This window comes from Budorcas taxicolor, chromosome 14, assembly GCF_023091745.1.
Source record: "Budorcas taxicolor isolate Tak-1 chromosome 14, Takin1.1, whole genome shotgun sequence".
In the NCBI taxonomy this organism is placed as follows: Eukaryota; Metazoa; Chordata; class Mammalia; order Artiodactyla; family Bovidae; genus Budorcas; species Budorcas taxicolor.
This window is the reverse complement of record NC_068923.1, coordinates 24,116,395-24,134,631: the sequence shown is the minus strand read 5'-3', so window position 1 is coordinate 24,134,631 and position 18,237 is coordinate 24,116,395. Positions and strand designations below refer to the sequence as shown.

Genomic DNA, 18,237 nt, shown 5'->3' with positions numbered 1-18,237 from the left:
TTCAGGTGACTGGCCTGGCTTTTGAAAGGCTTTGGAGTTTGTGATTCCTGAAAGTTCCATCTTCATGAGGACAACATCCAGGTTCAAAAGAGAAGGGAAGGACAGCATGCAGAATGAGAGAAAAGCTTTGCAAACCACCTATCTGATAAGAGATAAGAGACTTTAGAGTATATAAAGAACTCCTACAACTCAGTGAGAAATAGACACATGATCCAATCTTAACACAGACAAAATTTCTTTCTTCCTTTCTTTTCTTTTTTTCCCCTATGCTTTGGCTGTGCTGAGCAGCATGTGGGATGTTAGTTCCTGCACCAGGGATCGAACCCGTGCCCCGTGCAGTGGAAGCACAGCATCTTAACCACTAGATGACCGGGGAAGTCCTATTAAAAAGACAAAGATTCTATATAGCCAAAGAAGACATACACGTGGCCAGTCAGCGCATGAAAAGATGTTCAACATCATTAGTCATCAGGACAGCGCAAATCAAAACCACAATGAGATACCATTCCACACCCACTTGGCTGGCTGTAATAAAAAAGATGGATCATAACAAGTGTTGTCAAGGATGTGGAGAAATTGGAGCCCTCATATACTGCTGGTAGGAATGCAAAACGGTGTGGTTACTTTGGAAAGCAGTCTGGCAGTTCCTCAGGTGGTTACACACAGAGTTACTCTGTGACCCAGAAATTCAACTCCTAGGTCTAGAGAAATGAAACCTACTAGAGAAATGAAAACATCCGTCCACACAAAAACTTAGACGTGAATGTTCATAACAGCATCATTCATCATAGTCAAAGCAGTGGGAACAACCCAACTGTGCAGCAATGGAGAAACAAAATGAGTGATAGCCACAGAGTAGAGTATTACGGTGAGAAAGCATGAAATAGCAACACATGCTGCAGCATGGGTAAACCTTGGAAACATTATATTGAGTAAAGGAAGCCAGTCACAGTAGACCAGCTATGACTCTGTTTATATGAAATTTCCTATAGAGACAAATCTCTATAGAGACAGGAAGTAATTTAGTGGGTGTTAGGGGTTGGAGGCGGAGAAGGCAATGGCACCCCACTCCAGTACTCTTGCCTGGAAAATCCCATGGACGGAGGAGCCTGGAAGGCTGCAGTCCATGGGGTCGCTGAGGGTTGGACACGACTGAGCAACTTCACTTTCACTTTTCACTTTCATGCATTGGAGAAGGAAATGGCGACCCACTCCAGTGTTCTTGCCTGGAGAATCCCAGGGACAGGGGAGCCTGGTGGGCTGCCGTCTCTGGGGTCGCACAGAGTCAGACACCACTGAAGTGACTTAGCAGCAGTAGCAGCAGCAGGGGTTGGAGGAAAATGGGAGTGATCACTAACAAGTATGAGGTTTCTTTATGGGTGGTGAGGAAAAGGTTCTAAATTTGTGATGATGGTTGCACAATTCTGAAATGTACACTTAATGAGTGAACTGTATGGTACATGGATTATATTGAAATAAAGTTGTTTTAAAAAAAATGCATAGGGTGGTGGGGAGGTAGATGATGGTGTTGCTAGCGTGGGGCCCTCCCCAGCGTTTATTTCATCTCTGCATTTTAGCAGAATTTATTTTTTTAAAAAACTTTTGTTAAGTTGGCATTCAGCGACATAAAATTGGTAGCTTGGAATCAGACTTGGCAGAAATATTTACACCATGGGAATTGGCAAATGCTACAAATAAGGGCCTTTATATATATATATATATATATATGCTGCTATGCTGTTAAGTCACTTTAGTCGTGTCCAACTCTGTGAGACCCCATAGACAGCAGCCCACCAGGCTCTGCCGTCCCTGGGATTCTCCAGGCAAGAACACTGGAGTGGGTTGCCATTTCCTTCTCCAATGCATGAAAGTGAAAAGTGAAAGTGAAGTTGCTCAGTCATGTCCGACTCTTAGCAACCCTGCAGACTGCAGCCTACCAGGCTCCTCCATCCATGGGATTTTCCAGGCAAGAGTACTGGAGTGGGATACCATTGCCTTCTCCCATATATATGTACATATATATGTATGTACATATATGTATATGTATATACATATATATATATAATGTTTTGAGAGCTGTTTATGTATTTATCAGCATTACACCAAGAATAACACACACCCATAAAAGTGCACATATCAGAGGCAAATAGCTCAATGAATTTCACAAACAACAACAAAAAAATGGCTTGCACCAAGAAGAAAGAATAGTATCTGTACCCCCAAAGTCCCTCCCCCAGGCCTCCCTTCCAAGTTTCCCTTTGGGTAACCATGATTTGACTTGCACACAGATGACCTATTTTTGTACGTTATGTAGTCTCAAAAGTGGCTTTTTTGCCTCATCATCTGTGACATTCATCCCTATTGTTCTGTGTGGTTGGTTCACTCTCGTTGCTCTACACATTGTGTGGAGCTAGTCAACTTACAGAACCATTCTAAGATCCCCTGGAGAAGGAAATGGCAACCCACTCCAGTATTCTTGCCTGGGAAATTCCACGTACAGAGGAGTCTGGCGGGCTACTGTCCATGGGGTTTTAAGAGTCGGACATAACTGAGCGACTAAACCACCCTTCCTAGGAGGGACATGAGGGTAGTTTATAGGCTTTAACTATTATAAATAGTCCTGCTATGAACACTCTAGCGCGTTCTTTTGCCTGGCACATGCACAATTTCTACCTGGAAGTCTTGGGGCAAATAAGTTCTGTCCAGCTGTAGTAGACGAGACGTTCAGCCAGCTTCACTTTGACTCTGCTCCCATTCTCTGCCTCCTGACTCCCTTCCCGGCCCCTCTCCTTGTGAGCTGCTCACCACCTGCATCGCAGACCTTGGGCACAGACCAGACTCGGTCTCATTTCTAGGCTGCAGACTGGACTGGCCTGGAAGGGAACGCAAGACAGCCTGGGTGCACTTGCAGCTCACCAGCTCTAGAACGTTCTAAAGCACAGCCGTAGAAGGGGACCCAGATAGGGAAGCAGTCAACTGCTCTCCGGAGGTGGAGCAGGCCAGGGGAGTCCTGGTGTCTGGGCTTCCTAAGTGGTTCCAGCTGAGCAGGAACTAAGCTTGCACATTCAGACAATGTATTCTTGTGCATCTTTGTTCTGCAGCTTAGTACACCATAGAAAGAGGCCCATTGTCAAGCCTCCTGTTTACTGGGTGGGAGTCGGCAATATGCAGTGCAAGTGGGCAGAGCAAATGTGGACCGGAGCCCCCCTCCCTGCTCTGACCCCGGGATGGGAAGCTCTGCCTACCAAACACGACCCGTTTTCAACAGCGGGTGCTCTTTTACTTAATTTTGCTGGGAGGTTCCATGGGCCTGCTCATGCAAGGAATAGTTGGAGGTCATCAACTGCATGTCAGTGGGCTTCCCTGGTAGCTTAGACAGTAAAAATTCTGCCTGCATTGCAAGAGACCGGGGTTCTATGCCTGGGTCACAAAGATTCCCCTAGAGAAGGGAATGGCAACACGCTCCAGTATTCTTGCCTGGAGAATCCCATGGCCAGAGGAGCCTGACTGGCTATAGCCTACGGGGTCACATGTCAACAATGAGTAGATCTGTGTAGTTTCTCACTTATCTCTGAGGAAGGAGAGGTTCAAAGTCCTTGTTGGGAGGTGAGAGGGCTCTGTACCCCCCGCGGTACATGGGGGCCACCTGAGGATGCTGGTTAAATGCCGATTCCAGGGCCCCCTTCAGAGACGCCCAATCTCCAGGGACAGGGCCCAGGAGTCTGATTTAAATGCTGAGGTCCAGGTGATGCTGGCCCAGATCTCAAAACCTGGGCTTGCTGGATTCTCAGGCCTGTGTGCAGATGACACATTTGCCATTTCTCGTCCTCAAATCAGCTTAGACTTATAAAGCAAAAGTTCAAATCCTGTCCGAAGGAGCGTGAAGCCAAGCAGGCATCTTCCCTGAAGATTTTGCAGAAGGTCATCGTTTTGGCCTTCCCTCTGACTAGGGTTTGCCGTGTAGTAAGAGTTTTGCAAAACAGCTGTGTTTATCGGAGCTCTAATTCCTGTTTCCAGGAGCTTAAGTGTTTCGGTGTTTGCACACGGAGCTGCTGTGTTCAGACAAGACACACTTGCGTACCCACCGCTTTCTTCTCAGTCACACACTGCAGGCACCGACACGTTGGGTGCCAGCCTGACTTCTGCAGAGCAGCTGTCCAAGGAGTAAGATACATCCCCTCCCCCCACCAACCCTGAGGCCCCTCCTGCCAAGGCCACTTCTCTGAGCTGCAAACTTCGTTGCGCTTCCTGATTTACACCTCCCTGAAGCTGACCTGTCCTGCAAGGCTGGGCGGGCGGGCTCCAACCCAGCCTCTCTTGGGCAAAGGCAGCCAGGGGACAGAAGCAGCAGAGGCAGCACAAGGTCACAGCTGGGAGCTACACGGGCCTGGGCCTCTGGGTTTAGATATGGCCCCTGCCCACCTCTCAAGCAAACCAACTTTTGGCAAGTTATATCTTTGCCTCTGAGCATCAGTCTTCCTAAACTGTAAAACGAGGAGAATAGTTCCTCTTCAGTGGGGCTGGGATGAGCATGGTTGTACTGATAAGGTACTGGACCCAGCGCCGTGGCCACAATGCTGGTTTAGCAGTTAGCGTGCAGAGGGGCCTCCCGGGAAGCAGAGAGGCACGACTGCTGGGGTGGAGCATCCCTGCCTGTACCTTCAGCACTGGTCCCTTTCTGAGCTGCTGCAGGCTCACAACACACCATCCCACCAGCCTCTGCCCCAGTTTTTTGCCTCCTCTGCTGCCCCCCACCCCCACGCCCGCCCCCTGCAATCGTCGCAGGCCCCTACGATGGGCACAGACTTCCTTCCTCCAGGAAGCCCACTGGCTTTAAATGACCCCACATGCTGCGGATTTGGGGAAATCAAAGATTTCCATTTGGGATGGATGAGAACATCTGGGAGGCAAAGAATGGGTTGAATAACCCAATAATTATCATCCCTCCCACCCCACCACTGCCACACATACAGCCACATTCTGGGAGGAGGAAGACTCAAAAAATAACAGTGGAGGGCACAGGGTCAGGGGAGAGAAGAAAACAGCAGGGCTGGGGAGGGAAGGTGGGGAGGCCGGGAATGAAGCCAGGAAGCCTCAGGCTCACACTGCTGCCATGACTTACTGTGAGCTTGGGCAAGTCACTGCAGCCTACAAGCGGATTTTCTCATTTGAACATGGACAGAGGAGGATTTCTGCCTCACAGACGACAGACTCCACATACAGGGAACAATGTTGCATCCACTGGTGCTGGAAGGACCTGAGGGAGAGAGCTCAGGGAGCTTGCCTGTTTCCAGGATCTCTGGGCCACCGAGGGCTCACAGAGTACTGGAGGGGCAGCTTTCAATGGGGGCCAGTCCGATGACCTCAGAGGCTGCTCCAGGTTTAAAATAATACATAACCAATGGAATCATTGCAGCATTTTGTAATTGCAAAGTTGGCTGCCCCTTGGCCTGAAACAGCCAGATAACCATGCAAGCCTCTCCCAGATCCATCCTGATGAAAAGTCTCTGGCTTTCGTGGCGAACACCATCTTCCCCAACAGCTTGGCTTGAAGGGTTTATCTTGTTGAGGTGAGTGAACAGGCATTGAGAGCTACCAAATTTCATGAAAGGAAACAAAACAGGTGCTGGGACCAAAGCCATGGTCTCTATCAGCTTTCCACCGCGGCATTTCTCTGGCTACAATTTCGTGATGGAGACCATCTCCCACCTCGTGGAAATCCTGAGGACGGCCCTGGAGCCAGGACCACTCACCTGGACCCTGAAGTGGTCGGTGAGTAACCATGACGGCTGCTGCAGGGGCCTGCGTCTCCCTGAGCCTCCTGGTGGGCTCGCAGCTTCCCCTGGTTTCCTGAGGGAGAGATGAGACCACACACGTTCGGTGCTTAGACCGGAATGTGCTCACAGCACAGCAGTATCAGTGCTGACAGCTCCACAACAGAAGCGCACACACAGCACTGAGCAGGGCCCAAGAACTTTCAGTGTATCCAAATGTAACCTTTGGGGACTTCCCTGGTGGTCCAGTGGCTAAGACTCTGCACTCCAAATGCAGGTTGAGCTTTGGTCAGGGAACTGGATCCCACAAGCCACAACTACAGATCCTGCCCGCCACAACGAAGATCACAGATCCCATGTGCTGCAACTAAGGCCTGGTGCAGCCAAATAAGTACAGAAATATGTATTTTTTAAAAGTTATGATAAAAAAATGTAACATTCATGATGTTCCAAGATGTGCAGGCTGGGTGCCTATAGGTGGGGGTGGGTTGGGGGTAGCGGGGTCAGGGAGGAGAAAGAACTGAAATGCTAAAGGTCCATGGTTTGTTAAGCCGAGGAAAGTAATGCACATTCTTTATCTGAAGTGAATCTGAACGTAGAAGTTGCGTGACTTGTGTTATCTGTACCTGCCTCCTGCCCCACCTAAAGCACAGCCAAGTCAAGTTCTAATTTCCTCCAACCAGAAGAGCCGTGGACAACTCACAAAACGACCTTATGTCAGATGTTTGGGATCAACTGAGAATATGTTTATTTAAAAGCAATTTTAAATATTAAAAAAAGTAGAAATGAACACATACAGTACTGAAAAACAGTCACATTAAATACATGTGAAATGACGAGTATACTGATGTCTAAGCATAACATCCAGATGGGAATTCGGAATTTAACTTGTGGCGCTGTGGGATCCCTATACAACATGTTGAAGTTCTAGGCAATAAAAAAATAAATAGCAATCGCTGTTCAACAGTAAAATAAGACACACACTATTTGCAGAACATAACTTTCCCCGCTGCGGGGGGGCAAAGAAGAATTAGCTATTTTTCCCATAAGGTCCCATACCTTCAAAATACTCTCTATCATGTACAAAATTGCAGATAGCGGCTCACTGAGTTTAAGAACAATACCAGATTCAAACTCAACCAAGGTCGCCAAAGATATTTATTTATATCTATTTTTCCTATGTCCCACAGTAAGCTGGGTTAGAGAAAACTCAGATTCCTGATGGAAAACAAAAACAAAACCAGGAAAAAAACAAACAAGTGTTAAAAAGCATCTGTGTAAAAGTTGCTCTAAAAGAGGAAAAAAGAAAAGGAATTAATTCCATGTAATTTTAGGCATCGTGCTTTTGTGTTTTTTTTTTTTAAAGCCAGTTTATTTTGAGATCAGTTGAAAATACTGTAGGCCACAAAAATGAACAGTGCTTGAATGCAACTTAAGTGTAAGTGAATGAATTGGAACACTAAATAACTTCGGGAGGTGACTTCCTGTCCAGACACCCGGTCGCTACACTACTGAGCCTGCTAACACTGTGTACCACGCACACCAGCACGTCGGCTGGTTCCTCGTATCTGTGTGGAGTTCCCGTGTGCTGTGACGCTGAGGAAGCAATTGCTTAAAATCACTTTCCGATAATAGCTGGTGAGATATGTTGCAGGTTTGTCATGCAAGGTTTATTGGTTCAGTGATCACGTGAGCAGAGCTAAGTTAATGCTCGCCAAGCACTGCGACTCGATTACAGAGGGCTCCCCTAAGGGTTTGGTTGGGAGCTGTGCTTCTGTGAAATGAACATTTCTCACTTGTTGCCAGGATGATCTGCTTAAAAATATTAGTTTCCTGCACTGCTGCCAATGTAGCTGTTTAAGCAAGTGCACTGCCAGGACGACACACGGGCCTCGGAATCTGAGAGCAGTCCCATGGACTGGGGAGCGGAGCTGCTGTATTCCTTCCCCAGATTCAGGCTGATATAAAAGACTGGAAAACTTAGGATGGTCTTAATGGCCTCATGAACGCGGCTGGGATGAGAAAAAAACCGGGAGGGGCAGGGACCCCTGGCAGAAAAGCATGTTTCACAGTGCAATTCATAGCAGCGTTCAGAAACTTGGTTATGAATTGACTTGAAGATGACGTGTCTGTTCAACAGAGCTGGGAAACTTCTCTATGATTGGGGTTTAGTAAAGAAAATGGGGGAAAAAAAAGAAGGCTGGTTTCAGCACCTGGATTCTAGGGGGGAGCGGGCGGGGGAAAATGGTGGGCAGAACTGATTTCTGAATTCGTTGTCTTCTTGAACACTCTTTTGAAAGTTTAAATTTATCCAGAATGAAAACTAAGAAAAGAATTTAAGACGGACATGTTAGGGGTGTTAACATAGTTGAAGGATGCTAATTCATAATGTGATATGTGCATTCATACTCTAGAGGAAGCCAAATGACTGACTGGAAACAAATATTTGTTGCAACCTTATAATTTCTGCTTTAATGGCAATCAAGTTTAAAAAAAATGTACAGTTCAACGTATCCATACTATTCCTTTATAAAAGGCAGATTTCAGGTAAGCTTCTAAATGCATGCATAATGTAGAGGCTAATATTTTCTGGCAGTCCTTGGTTCCTGAAAGTTGAACTTCATCAGATGTGTCTTAAACTTCTGTGAAAATAGTCATGAAGGATATGTTATTTTTGCATAATGAGGTAATATCAGGGGCGGGCACTCATCTTCTTAAGACAGCATAAACCCACGTGTCTAAACCTGCGTGAGGCTGTGGGCATTGTAAAATGCCACCCAGCGTTCTGGGTCAGTGGATGTTTTGCTGAAGGAATAACACTTACACAGAACTGAGCACTTTTCTGTAATAAATACCAAAGTCGGTTTTTGTAGCTGTAAACTGTGTACACAGATAACAACAGGCTGGTCTGTCACGGAGTGGAAAGATTCACCTGGAAGACAGTACCCACCTCTTTGCTAATGTTGCATTTCTCAGTAACACAATGGAGAATACTGTCAGGTTAGGAACAGAGAAGCAATTCTGTGCCCTTCAACGGTTGCTGGAGACCATTTCTATTTGCAAAGCCAGCAGTTCCTATATTCCTGCTTGTTTGTTTGCTTGGAAAACAGCATAGACAGAGATGTAAGTGCTAGATACCAAGGATGGCTTTGGCAAGCCAGTAAGGCGCGCCGGGCCCCAAGGCTACCCGAATACTGGCGAAGGCAGAGACCGCAGGATATTTACAACACGCGTTCCGTTCCTCTCCTGAGGCGGCCCCTCCGGGAGCTTCCACTCGGTAACAGCAGCTATTTACACGGTGTGCACAGGGTCCTGGGGAGGCAGCGGTCTGGTATGACGGGCGTGGACAGTCTGAAGGCTCTGCTTTTCTGCTAGTCGGACAGGATATGGACAAAAGACACTGGGAAGACGCCCTTCCTCTCGGGCTGCCCCTCGATGTGGCCAATCTGCAGGGAGAAAGGAGAGGCATCAGGCAGGAGGCAGCCGGTGGGTCCGAGCACCCCCAGAGCTGATACTGATGCAGGCCCCGGGCAGACATAATGAAGGCGCCACGCATGGCGAAACCGCTTTCACAGGGATCGCTTCGCTAGCAGGCAGCCCCGGGAGGTGGACGGTCCTGGAGCCCTCACTTTCTACAGGAAGGGACAGGGGCCCCGAGGGGTGGGGTCCTGCCTTGGTCTCTCCTGGGCTGCAGCCTCAACCACGCGCTTAACCAGGCCGCTCGGCTGCCTCTCCTGCTGGGTGACCTTGCAAAGCGTGCTAAGCCTCCCTTGTCTGTAAAACGGGGCTGAAAAACCCCTGCTTCTCAGGCCTGTAGGGAAGCTACACCAACGATTCTATACATAAAAAGGGCTACTAGGCACCAAGAACTTGCTTTCTGGTTGTGGTGGAGGAGAGGATGCTGTGAAAGTCTGAGTGATGAGGGCAGCTGTTTTCTTGTCTGCTGCCTAAACCTGTCAGCCATCGTTACCTCCCAAGGCTCCGAATAACCTGTTACATGAGGATTAACTGCTTCGAAGAGAACCCTATCAGGAAAAAGACCAGCGACACGCATGCTGGCTTCAGATGACCATCACAGAGAAAGATGGGCGGCCTCCTTTGCTCACCAGGCCTGGGGCCTTGGGCGGTCAGCCGGGCCTCTGTGCACCGGTTTCCATCTGGACAGAGGGGTTAATAGCAAGGCCAGGATGACCCACGTCATCGGGTCTTAGTTGGCGTCATGCACGTGAGTCCTCGGACATCCCTGTGAGGGAGGGTGACTCGTGCCTCCCTTTTCAGAGGGGGAAACTGAGTCTCACAGAAGGCTGCACCCAGGGCCAGAGGGTGAGTCACGCCGGGGTTTCAGCGCCCGTCTTCTTGTCAGGGATCTAACCCACCAGACTTCACGACAGAGAGAGGGAGGAAGGGGGCCTCTGGTTTGTCAGCCCCGGTGCTTCTGACATTTGGGGCAGAGGGTTCTTTGTGGTGGGGGCTCCCCCACACATCACAGGACGTTCAGCAGAGGCCAGCAGCACACACCCTGGCCAGGCCCTGACGAGCAGAATGTTTCCAGATATTGCCACACGTGCCTGGAGAGTGAGACTGCCCTGGCTGAACCACTGCTGCGGCCCAAGGAGCATCCCGATGGCTGTGACTGGGATTCTGGAGTCATGGTCTGGGCCCAGGGGGAGGAAAGGCGAAGAGCCACGAGTGTGCCCATGTGTGTGTGTTTCTGGGCGTCAGCAGGTCCTGGGCTTAGCAGTGAACCACAGGTCCCTTTCTCGGCACAGAGGGTCGGGCGCTCTGGGAAGGACAGGGCTCCAGCTGCCAAGGACGCAGAATTTCCACGCCGGGGGTGGGGAGTGATCGCCTTGGAGGCATCCACCCGCTGCCCCTCTGTCCGGCAGGGCCCACCAGAGGCTTCCTCCCCTGATAGCCTGGACAGCTGTGGGCACGTCGGGTCCCCTGCAGCCACCTAGGACCCAGGCAGCTCCCAGGCCGTGGTAGGGAGACAGGGCTGCCTCTCCTTCCTGACACCTGGGCAGCAGGTTTTCATGGAAAAGGAGCTGTCACAGATGGTCTCCTTGAATCCTCCCCTTGAATCCCCCCTGAAGTCACGTGAGGCAGGGATCCTCCTGATAGAACTTCAGGCTGGACGAAGATGGAGCCTGAGGATGTGTGGCGGGGATGTATGTGCACACAAGTATGTATGTGTGTGTGTATGTGTGTGTGTGGTGACGGAGCCTGAGAACATTTGGCAGGTGTGTGTGTTTGTGTGGTGGTGGTGGCAGTGGTGTTGAAGGGTGAGGCCTGAGCAGAGCTGGCTGGGCCAGTGTTGAATGAGCTTCAGTTTTACATCTGAAAAGCCAGAAAGTACCTGCGGCCTGTGTGATGAGGGTACTCTCCTGAGCTGGTTTCGAAGCTCCCGGCTAAGAGGCAGGACAAGGCACTGTGTCCTGGGGGGCGTGTGCGGGCTGACCACAGACAGCGCCACGTGGCTGGTACATACCCACCACTCCTGGTCCTCCTCCCCGGTGACCACGATCACCTCGCCCTCCATGAAAGTCAGCTCATCATCGTTGTCCGCCTGGCAGTCATAGATGGTCTTCACTCGCCTCACCTTGCTCTTCCCCTTCAAGAAAGCAGCAGGGTTTTAGCTCACAGGACAGGCTGAAGGGAAAGGAGGACACGATGACCCAGGGCGAGTGGCTTCACCTCGCCGAGCCTCAGTTTCTCCCTGATGAAAGGGGGGAGCGCCCCCAGCCCTGGGTGCTCTCCAGATAGAAGGGCCCTCTGCCCAAGACAACAGAGGGGCCCAGGGAGAGTGGAGGGGGGCCGGTAGCCACTGATGACTTCCATCTGAGAGCAAACATCACGGGGAAGGGATCAAAATCCAGCTTCACCAGAAATAAGCGATGTGCCGGACCACACCCCGCCCCGCCCCGCCCCGCAGCGGCCTGCAAAGATGACAGCAGATTCTAAAAATGGTTTGGGGAAACATGATGTAAAGCAGACCAAACACATGCAGCATAAACACATTTCTCAGCCCCTCATGCAAAGCGCCGTGTCAGCACACGCTGCTGACACAGAGCAGGGGAGCCCGGGGCGGGGGCGGGGGACTCCAGGCAGTTCCCCAAAACGTTTTAGTTTCTGACCCATGTTGATTCGAGCTTTTGGTTGTTAGATTTCCAGTTCTCTGCAAACAGGAAGATGGAAATAGAGAACTGACCTCCCAAAGGATGTTTCTGGCACCTGGCTTATTAAATAATTAGGAATTTTAAAAAAGCAAGCTGTCCCGCTCAAAGTCTGGGGTCAAGTGCTTTTCCTCTTGGTCTGTTGGTTTCTCCCTCACTCTCCCTGATGACCCACTTGCTTCTACAATTCCCCTCCCCGGGCTAAGCCAGAGCTGGTGGAGTCTGAGAAGCCGAGGGCTACGGCCAGTCGAGGTCTTAAGTCTTTTCCGCTCTGACTCTGTGAGCAAACTGGAAGACCTATGTGTGACCATTTATAACAGGGAGGGTTAAATGAGATAATTAAACGGTGAATTGTGTACATCAAGGCCAAGGGTGGTGCTCAGGCTTCTCGAGCACCGTGAAGAGCAAGCATCCATCGATGAACATGCCTGTGGCCTCCCACCCGGGAGAGGCTCTGTTTCACTATTCTCACCTTTCCTTTAGTACTGAAGGGACACACTTCTATCACAATGTTGTTTTTCCATGGGAAGATGTGAGCAAGGCTTTTGGTCCCCCCGCTACCTGTGTTCCTTAACCCAGGGTGCTCCCACCCCGGTCAGGGTGCGGTGTGGGCAGGACAGGCAGTACGTGTGCATCTTCCCAGAGCTTCATTTTTCCAAAAGAAGATTTTTTTTAGGGGGTGGGGAGGGAAAGGCATGTTTAAAGCAGAAAGGACATACTATAGAGCAGAAGGCATTCTGTGAAAATGAAGGGGTGGGAGACTTCAAACCAAACTCTACGTTGGTTGGTACAAGTCTCTTTGGGCTTTATGTCCAATTCCTCCAAAAGGTGCAAAGAGAAGCTGAGGTGTGAGGCTGCTTTCCCGGGACCTTGGGAAAGGAACGGTCTCCTGCTCAAGGACCACAGACAAGGGCGACCACTTGCTGGGCGCTGCTCGCACTTCCCTGCATTTCACTGCCCATGAAGCCAGGCAGTGTTCTAACCCCTTTCTGTGAAGGAGGAGACAGAGGTTCAGGGCCGTGAGGAGGTGGCCACGGCCCCGTGGTCACAGGGCAGGCAGGTCCTGACGCCTATCTGCTGGGGTCCACAGCCCAGCCCCAACCCCCAGGCCCTGCACCCCCCACGACACCCGACCCCGGGTGGGCCGGGTGAGCACGTGCCTGGGTTTCCGAGCACCACTCACCGTGTTGATCTTCCTGGGCAGCGGCACGGGTGTCTCTGGCAGGGTGGGCGTGAGGTCGTTGGTGTCCTCGGACGCCTGCTTGGGGATGTTCGGGGACAGGTCCGCCGGGTGTGACTTGGGGGTGAGCTCCGGGGGTGGCTGGGCCTTGGGCGAGGCATCTCCCGTCTGGGGTTTTGCCAGCAGCTCCCCCAGTTGTGGCTTGGGAGGCAGGTCCTTCACCTGGGGCTTGGGGGGCAAGTCTGCGAGCTGGGGCTTGGGAGGCAGGTCGCCCAGCTGTGGCTTCGGGGGCAGCTCTCCTGGCTTAGGTGGCAAGTCTCCAATGGGGGGTTTGGGAGCCAGTTCCGTGGGCTTCGGGGGCAGGTCCCCAGGTGGCGGCTTTTGCGGTAACTCTGCCAACTGGGATGACTTCTGGAAGATCTCAGGCAGGACGTTGGCTTTGTCGAGGGACAGATGATGGCTGGTCTCTGTTTTCCTTAGTGCCACTGCGGGAGGCGACCACAGAGAGGGTTCACGGGCAGGACCGACCCTGAGTGCGTGCCCCAGACAGTCGCAGGCCCAGACCCCCCATGACTGGCCTGCTTTTAAGAAAGTTGGAAGCCTGGAGGCATCCACCTTACAAATGGATGATCTTATGCCTCAGTTATGTAAGAATAAGACATCCAAACTCACCCAGAAGTAAAAAAAGAAATACAAAAGACCACAACTATACACATAATAAATCCTCTGGAGAAGGGAATGGCAACCTACTCCAGCATTCTTGCCTCGAAAATTCCATGGACAGAGGATGCTGGTGGGCTACAGTCCACGGGGTCGCAAAGAGTTAGATGTGACTGAGCGACTAACACTCTCACCCTTTCATACACATAATACAGATACGGCAAACTGAAAGGTGCAGAGTTAAGAGGGGAAGCTTCCCGTAAGTCCACGGCGTAAATCAGCCACTTAAAACGCTCTGGTGCAATTTCCTTCTGGAGTTTTCTATGCATTTTTCATAGATAAAACATCTATCTGCTCTTATCTATATACTGATTTAGCAAGACTATTCACCACGTTTATAAAAATTGTTCATTAATACTAAGCCTATACTTTTAATGCTGCATCCTATTCCGTTCTATAGTGGTGTTATTCTAATTTCTCATGTTTTATATGATGTACACACTGTGTAAGAGGGAAAAAGTTTCTCCTCTTACCACTCCCGCCTACCACCCCTTTGAGGTCAACTCCATTCCTTTTTAGTGATGCCCATATGTGTAAATGTGAATATGTGTATCTATGAATGTGTATATATGAATTATCTTTAAAAACCTGGGACTACAGCAAATACATTAAATGGGACTACAATACCTACATTGCTTGCAACTTGGTTTCCCATTTAATATATTTGGGAGAATTTCTATTAACATGGGACACATACATTGGAGAAGGAAATGGCAACCCACTCAAATATTCTTGCTTGCTACAGTCCATGGGGTCGCAGAATCGGATATGACTGAACGACTCACTCTCACTCACTCATATACACACACACACACAACATACAGTGTGTACAACTTTGGTTTTTCCCCACTTAAAATGCTTGGGAGAATTTCTATTAATAAATCACTTCCTCCTCCTTCTCTGTAAAGGCTGTGCAGTACTCCATCGCTTGGAGAGTCTGCGGTCTGAACCTTTGCACAGCTCTAACCAATGAAACTTAAGACATGTCTCCAAATTGGGCTCCACAACTTAGTTACTAGCTGTGTGACCTTGAGCAGGCTGCAAAACCCTTCACATTCCTCATCTCTAAAACACGAGCTGACATAATGAATTTGCCAACAGGACGAGGCAGACTCTAGGTTCAGTATCAGAATATTACGGAGCATTGTCACTGTTGCTGAGACAAGGTTCCTTGAGGCCAGGATTCCCCAAGCACAAAGTGTGTGCTCAGCGAGGACACAGCGGAATAAAGCACACTGAAGGAGCCCAACTAAGAACTGTATTCTAAAGACACGACACTCAGAGAGAGACTCTTCAAATGTTTTGTTTTTTAAAAAAATAACGACAAACCCGAGTGTTGTAAAGTCACAAGCTACACTGCAGCTGCTCCTGCTCGGGGGCTGCTGGCCACACCCCTTCCTAAGGAACTCAGACTTCACGGGCCGGCCGGTGAGCTTCGGCCAACGTGGCACAGTTCAGAAAGTGGCAACAGGCCCATCAGATTCCTCTCTTGGAAGCAAGACACTGGGGTAAACAAAACAAGCAAGACACTGAGGCAGGCGGTGATGGGGGGAACAGCTGGGGGAATCCCCTGAGGCAGCGGGGCTGAAAAGCCTAGCTCTGAGCCACACTTACGGGGGAACAGAAACCGTGAGGAAGTGCTGGGCTGCCCAAACAGGCAACTCCGGTTCTAGGAATTTATCCAAAAAGTGGATCAAAGCCAGGGCACATGCCTGTGCCAGGGTGTTCAGCATGACACTGTTTATAGTGAAAAAAACAAACAAACAAACAAAAAAAAACCACCTGTGAACCAGGTGAATGTGGAAGAGGACAGACTACTTAATATGGCCTGGTATCAGATAACGGAGCACTACACAGCCAGTAAGAGTACAATTAATCTCATGGAAAGGGCTCTTGATTCACTGTATGACAAAAACCAGCTTAAACAGTGACATGAAAAAATCATAGGAAAAAGACCGAGAGGACCGACTAAATTGCTTTACCCTGGGTGGCGAGACTTTGGGTGGTTTGTATTTTCTTTATACTTCTTTGCATTTTTTAAATCTAGAATGAATATAGGTTCATTTTATACTACGAAGAAATATGAAAAGAGTCTCCCCTCTAAAGAAGTCTCTCTGACTATTTTATTTCCAAGATGATTTTGTGTTTTCCCCTCTCTAATTCAAAGTCCTTTGTGAGCTTCATTTAAAAAAAAAAAGAAAAAATTATTTATTTGTCTGTACCAGGTCTTAAGTTTCGTCACTTGACCTTAGTTGTGGCATTTGAGATTTTCCCTGACCAAAGATCGAACTTGGGCCCCCTGCGTTAGGAGTGTGAAGCGTTAGCCACTGGACTATTAGCGAAGTGCCTGAGCTGCATTCTTAACTGACGGGCAGACCAGCAAATTTCCGCCCGAAGTTGGATGACACAGAGTACTCTGCTCGAATGAGGACATCAAGGACAAGAAAGGAGTGAGAATTCCACCCCATCCCTGGGACTTCCTTGGTGGGCCAGTGGTTAAGAATCCACACTTCCACTGCAGGGGATGTGGGTTCGATCCCTGGTTGGGGAACTAGAATTCCACATGCTGCATGGCACAGCTGAAAAATAAGAAAAAGACCCGGGGGGTTATGGTGCGGCTGGTTCATGCAGGCAAGGTTGGTTGGAAACAAACAGATTTGGCCCTTTGGACAGCAGTAAGACACAGAGCTCAGGTGCTGAAACACTCTGCCCTGGGCTGTGACGGTTCTGTTACTGAGAAAAGGCTCTAAGGACATAACTGAGGAGGAGGAGGAAGATGAAGAAAGAGCCCGCGTGCTCTCAGCTCATGTTTCCAACAAAAGGGGGTGTCAAGCAGAGGATGGCAGCCGCTTGATGACAGAATCCTAAGTGGAAAAACCCAGGATGCAGGGCTGGACTTTCACTGTGATGACAGCTAGGGAAGAATGTAAGGGACCAAGAGCTGTGTCACAGCCCAACACTACGGTGACTCTGTTCAGGTTGTAGAGGCCCCTGAAGTTTCTCTACTTCTGCCCTTTAAAACTCATTAAACAAATGGCTCCATGCAGCAGTCAATCCCCAGCTGAGGTTTTCACTAAGCCCTTTAGAAGAAGCCCAAAGGATTACCTGGTGGCTCAGATGGTAAAGAATCCACCTGCAAAGCAGGAGATCTGGGTTCGATCCCTGGGTCGGGCAGATCCCCTGGAGAAGGGAATGGCAACCCACTCCAGTATTCTTGCCTGGAGAATCCCATGGACAGAGGAGCCTGGAGGGCTACAGTCCATGGGGTTGCAAAGAGTCGGACACGACTGAGCAACTAACACTTTCAAAGAATTTAAAAAACAAGTGATGTTTTGGAGGGAAAAACAGTGAGGTGTGGTCAGGATAGTCCACGTGGAAGTGGCGGCAGGTGCTGGGGAGGACAGGCGGGCAGAAGGAGCTGCGCCCGGTCCCTCTCAGCGTCACAGACGCCCTCTGCCTCTGGCTGAGAAGGCTCAGAAATACACCCAGACCCTGCTTGTTTTCTGAGTGAGACAAGGACACACTGGAAAGATGGCGCAGGAGCCACTGATACAACACGGAGCACCCTAGCTCTTCTGCTGGGGAAAGGCTGCAGGGCCGGGGTGGAAGCAGCCAGACCAGGGAAGAGGCTGCAGAGTCTAGACAGGAGAGCATGGTCTGGGAGACCATGGTGAGAGTGGAGACACGGGAATCAACAGTGTGTGTGGAGGATGAGGGGCATGGGAGGAAGGGAGGAGCTGGGCTTCTCTCCTAGGTTTAAGATCCAATCTCCTAGACCTGGACAATATCACCTGTAACAGTCAGGGATGCTGTGCAAGGAACAGGTTTGGCTGGAGGGGGTGTGTGTGTCTGTGTGTACCTGGACAATATAACCTGTTACAATCAGGGACGCTGTGCAAGGAACAGGTTTGGCTGGAGGGGTGTGTGTGCTGTGTGTGCGTGCGTGTGTGTTTGTGTGTGTGTACCTGGACAACATTGCCTATAACAGACAGGGACACTGTGCGAGGAACAGGTTTGGCTGGAGGGTGTGTGTGTGTGTGTGTGTGTGAGTAAAGGGTCTTCAAAATCTTAGGTTGAGAAGCTGTCAGACGTCTGAGCAGAGACAGGACAGTGGCAGGTTAGATTACGGAGGGACACTTGGACTACGTACATGATACAGAGATGCCGAGGTGGGTACCCCAGGGAATGAGGGCAGATTCAGAAGAGAAGTGACTGCAACCGAGCCAATCTCTGGGGGCTGCGGACATGAGGGGCCTGCACATGCGGGGAGGGACTGTCAGTGCCTAAGAACAGGATGGTGTCCACAGGTCAAGTGCAGAGACCAGCTGGGTCAAAGGCTGCAGACGGGCCAAGCTGATCACCGCTGACGGCCTCGTGGAGGGGTTTTAAC

The 18,237-nt window shown here is 50.0% G+C and overlaps 1 protein-coding gene across 2 annotated transcripts in view; it reads right to left on the bottom strand.

Annotated features, from left to right (window-relative positions):
• Window positions 1-6,616: 6,616 nt before the first annotated feature.
• ASAP1 (ArfGAP with SH3 domain, ankyrin repeat and PH domain 1) overlaps window positions 6,617-18,237 on the bottom strand; it is a 335,803-nt gene continuing 324,182 nt past the window's right edge. For both annotated transcript variants that reach the window (XM_052651849.1, XM_052651850.1), the window contains 3 exons: window positions 13,131-13,612; window positions 11,263-11,385; window positions 6,617-9,220 (listed from right to left, as the gene is read on the bottom strand). In XM_052651849.1, coding sequence (XP_052507809.1) covers window positions 9,146-9,220; window positions 11,263-11,385; window positions 13,131-13,612 — 680 coding nt within the window. In that variant the 3' untranslated portion in view covers window positions 6,617-9,145. The remainder of the gene's footprint in view (window positions 9,221-11,262; window positions 11,386-13,130; window positions 13,613-18,237) is intronic.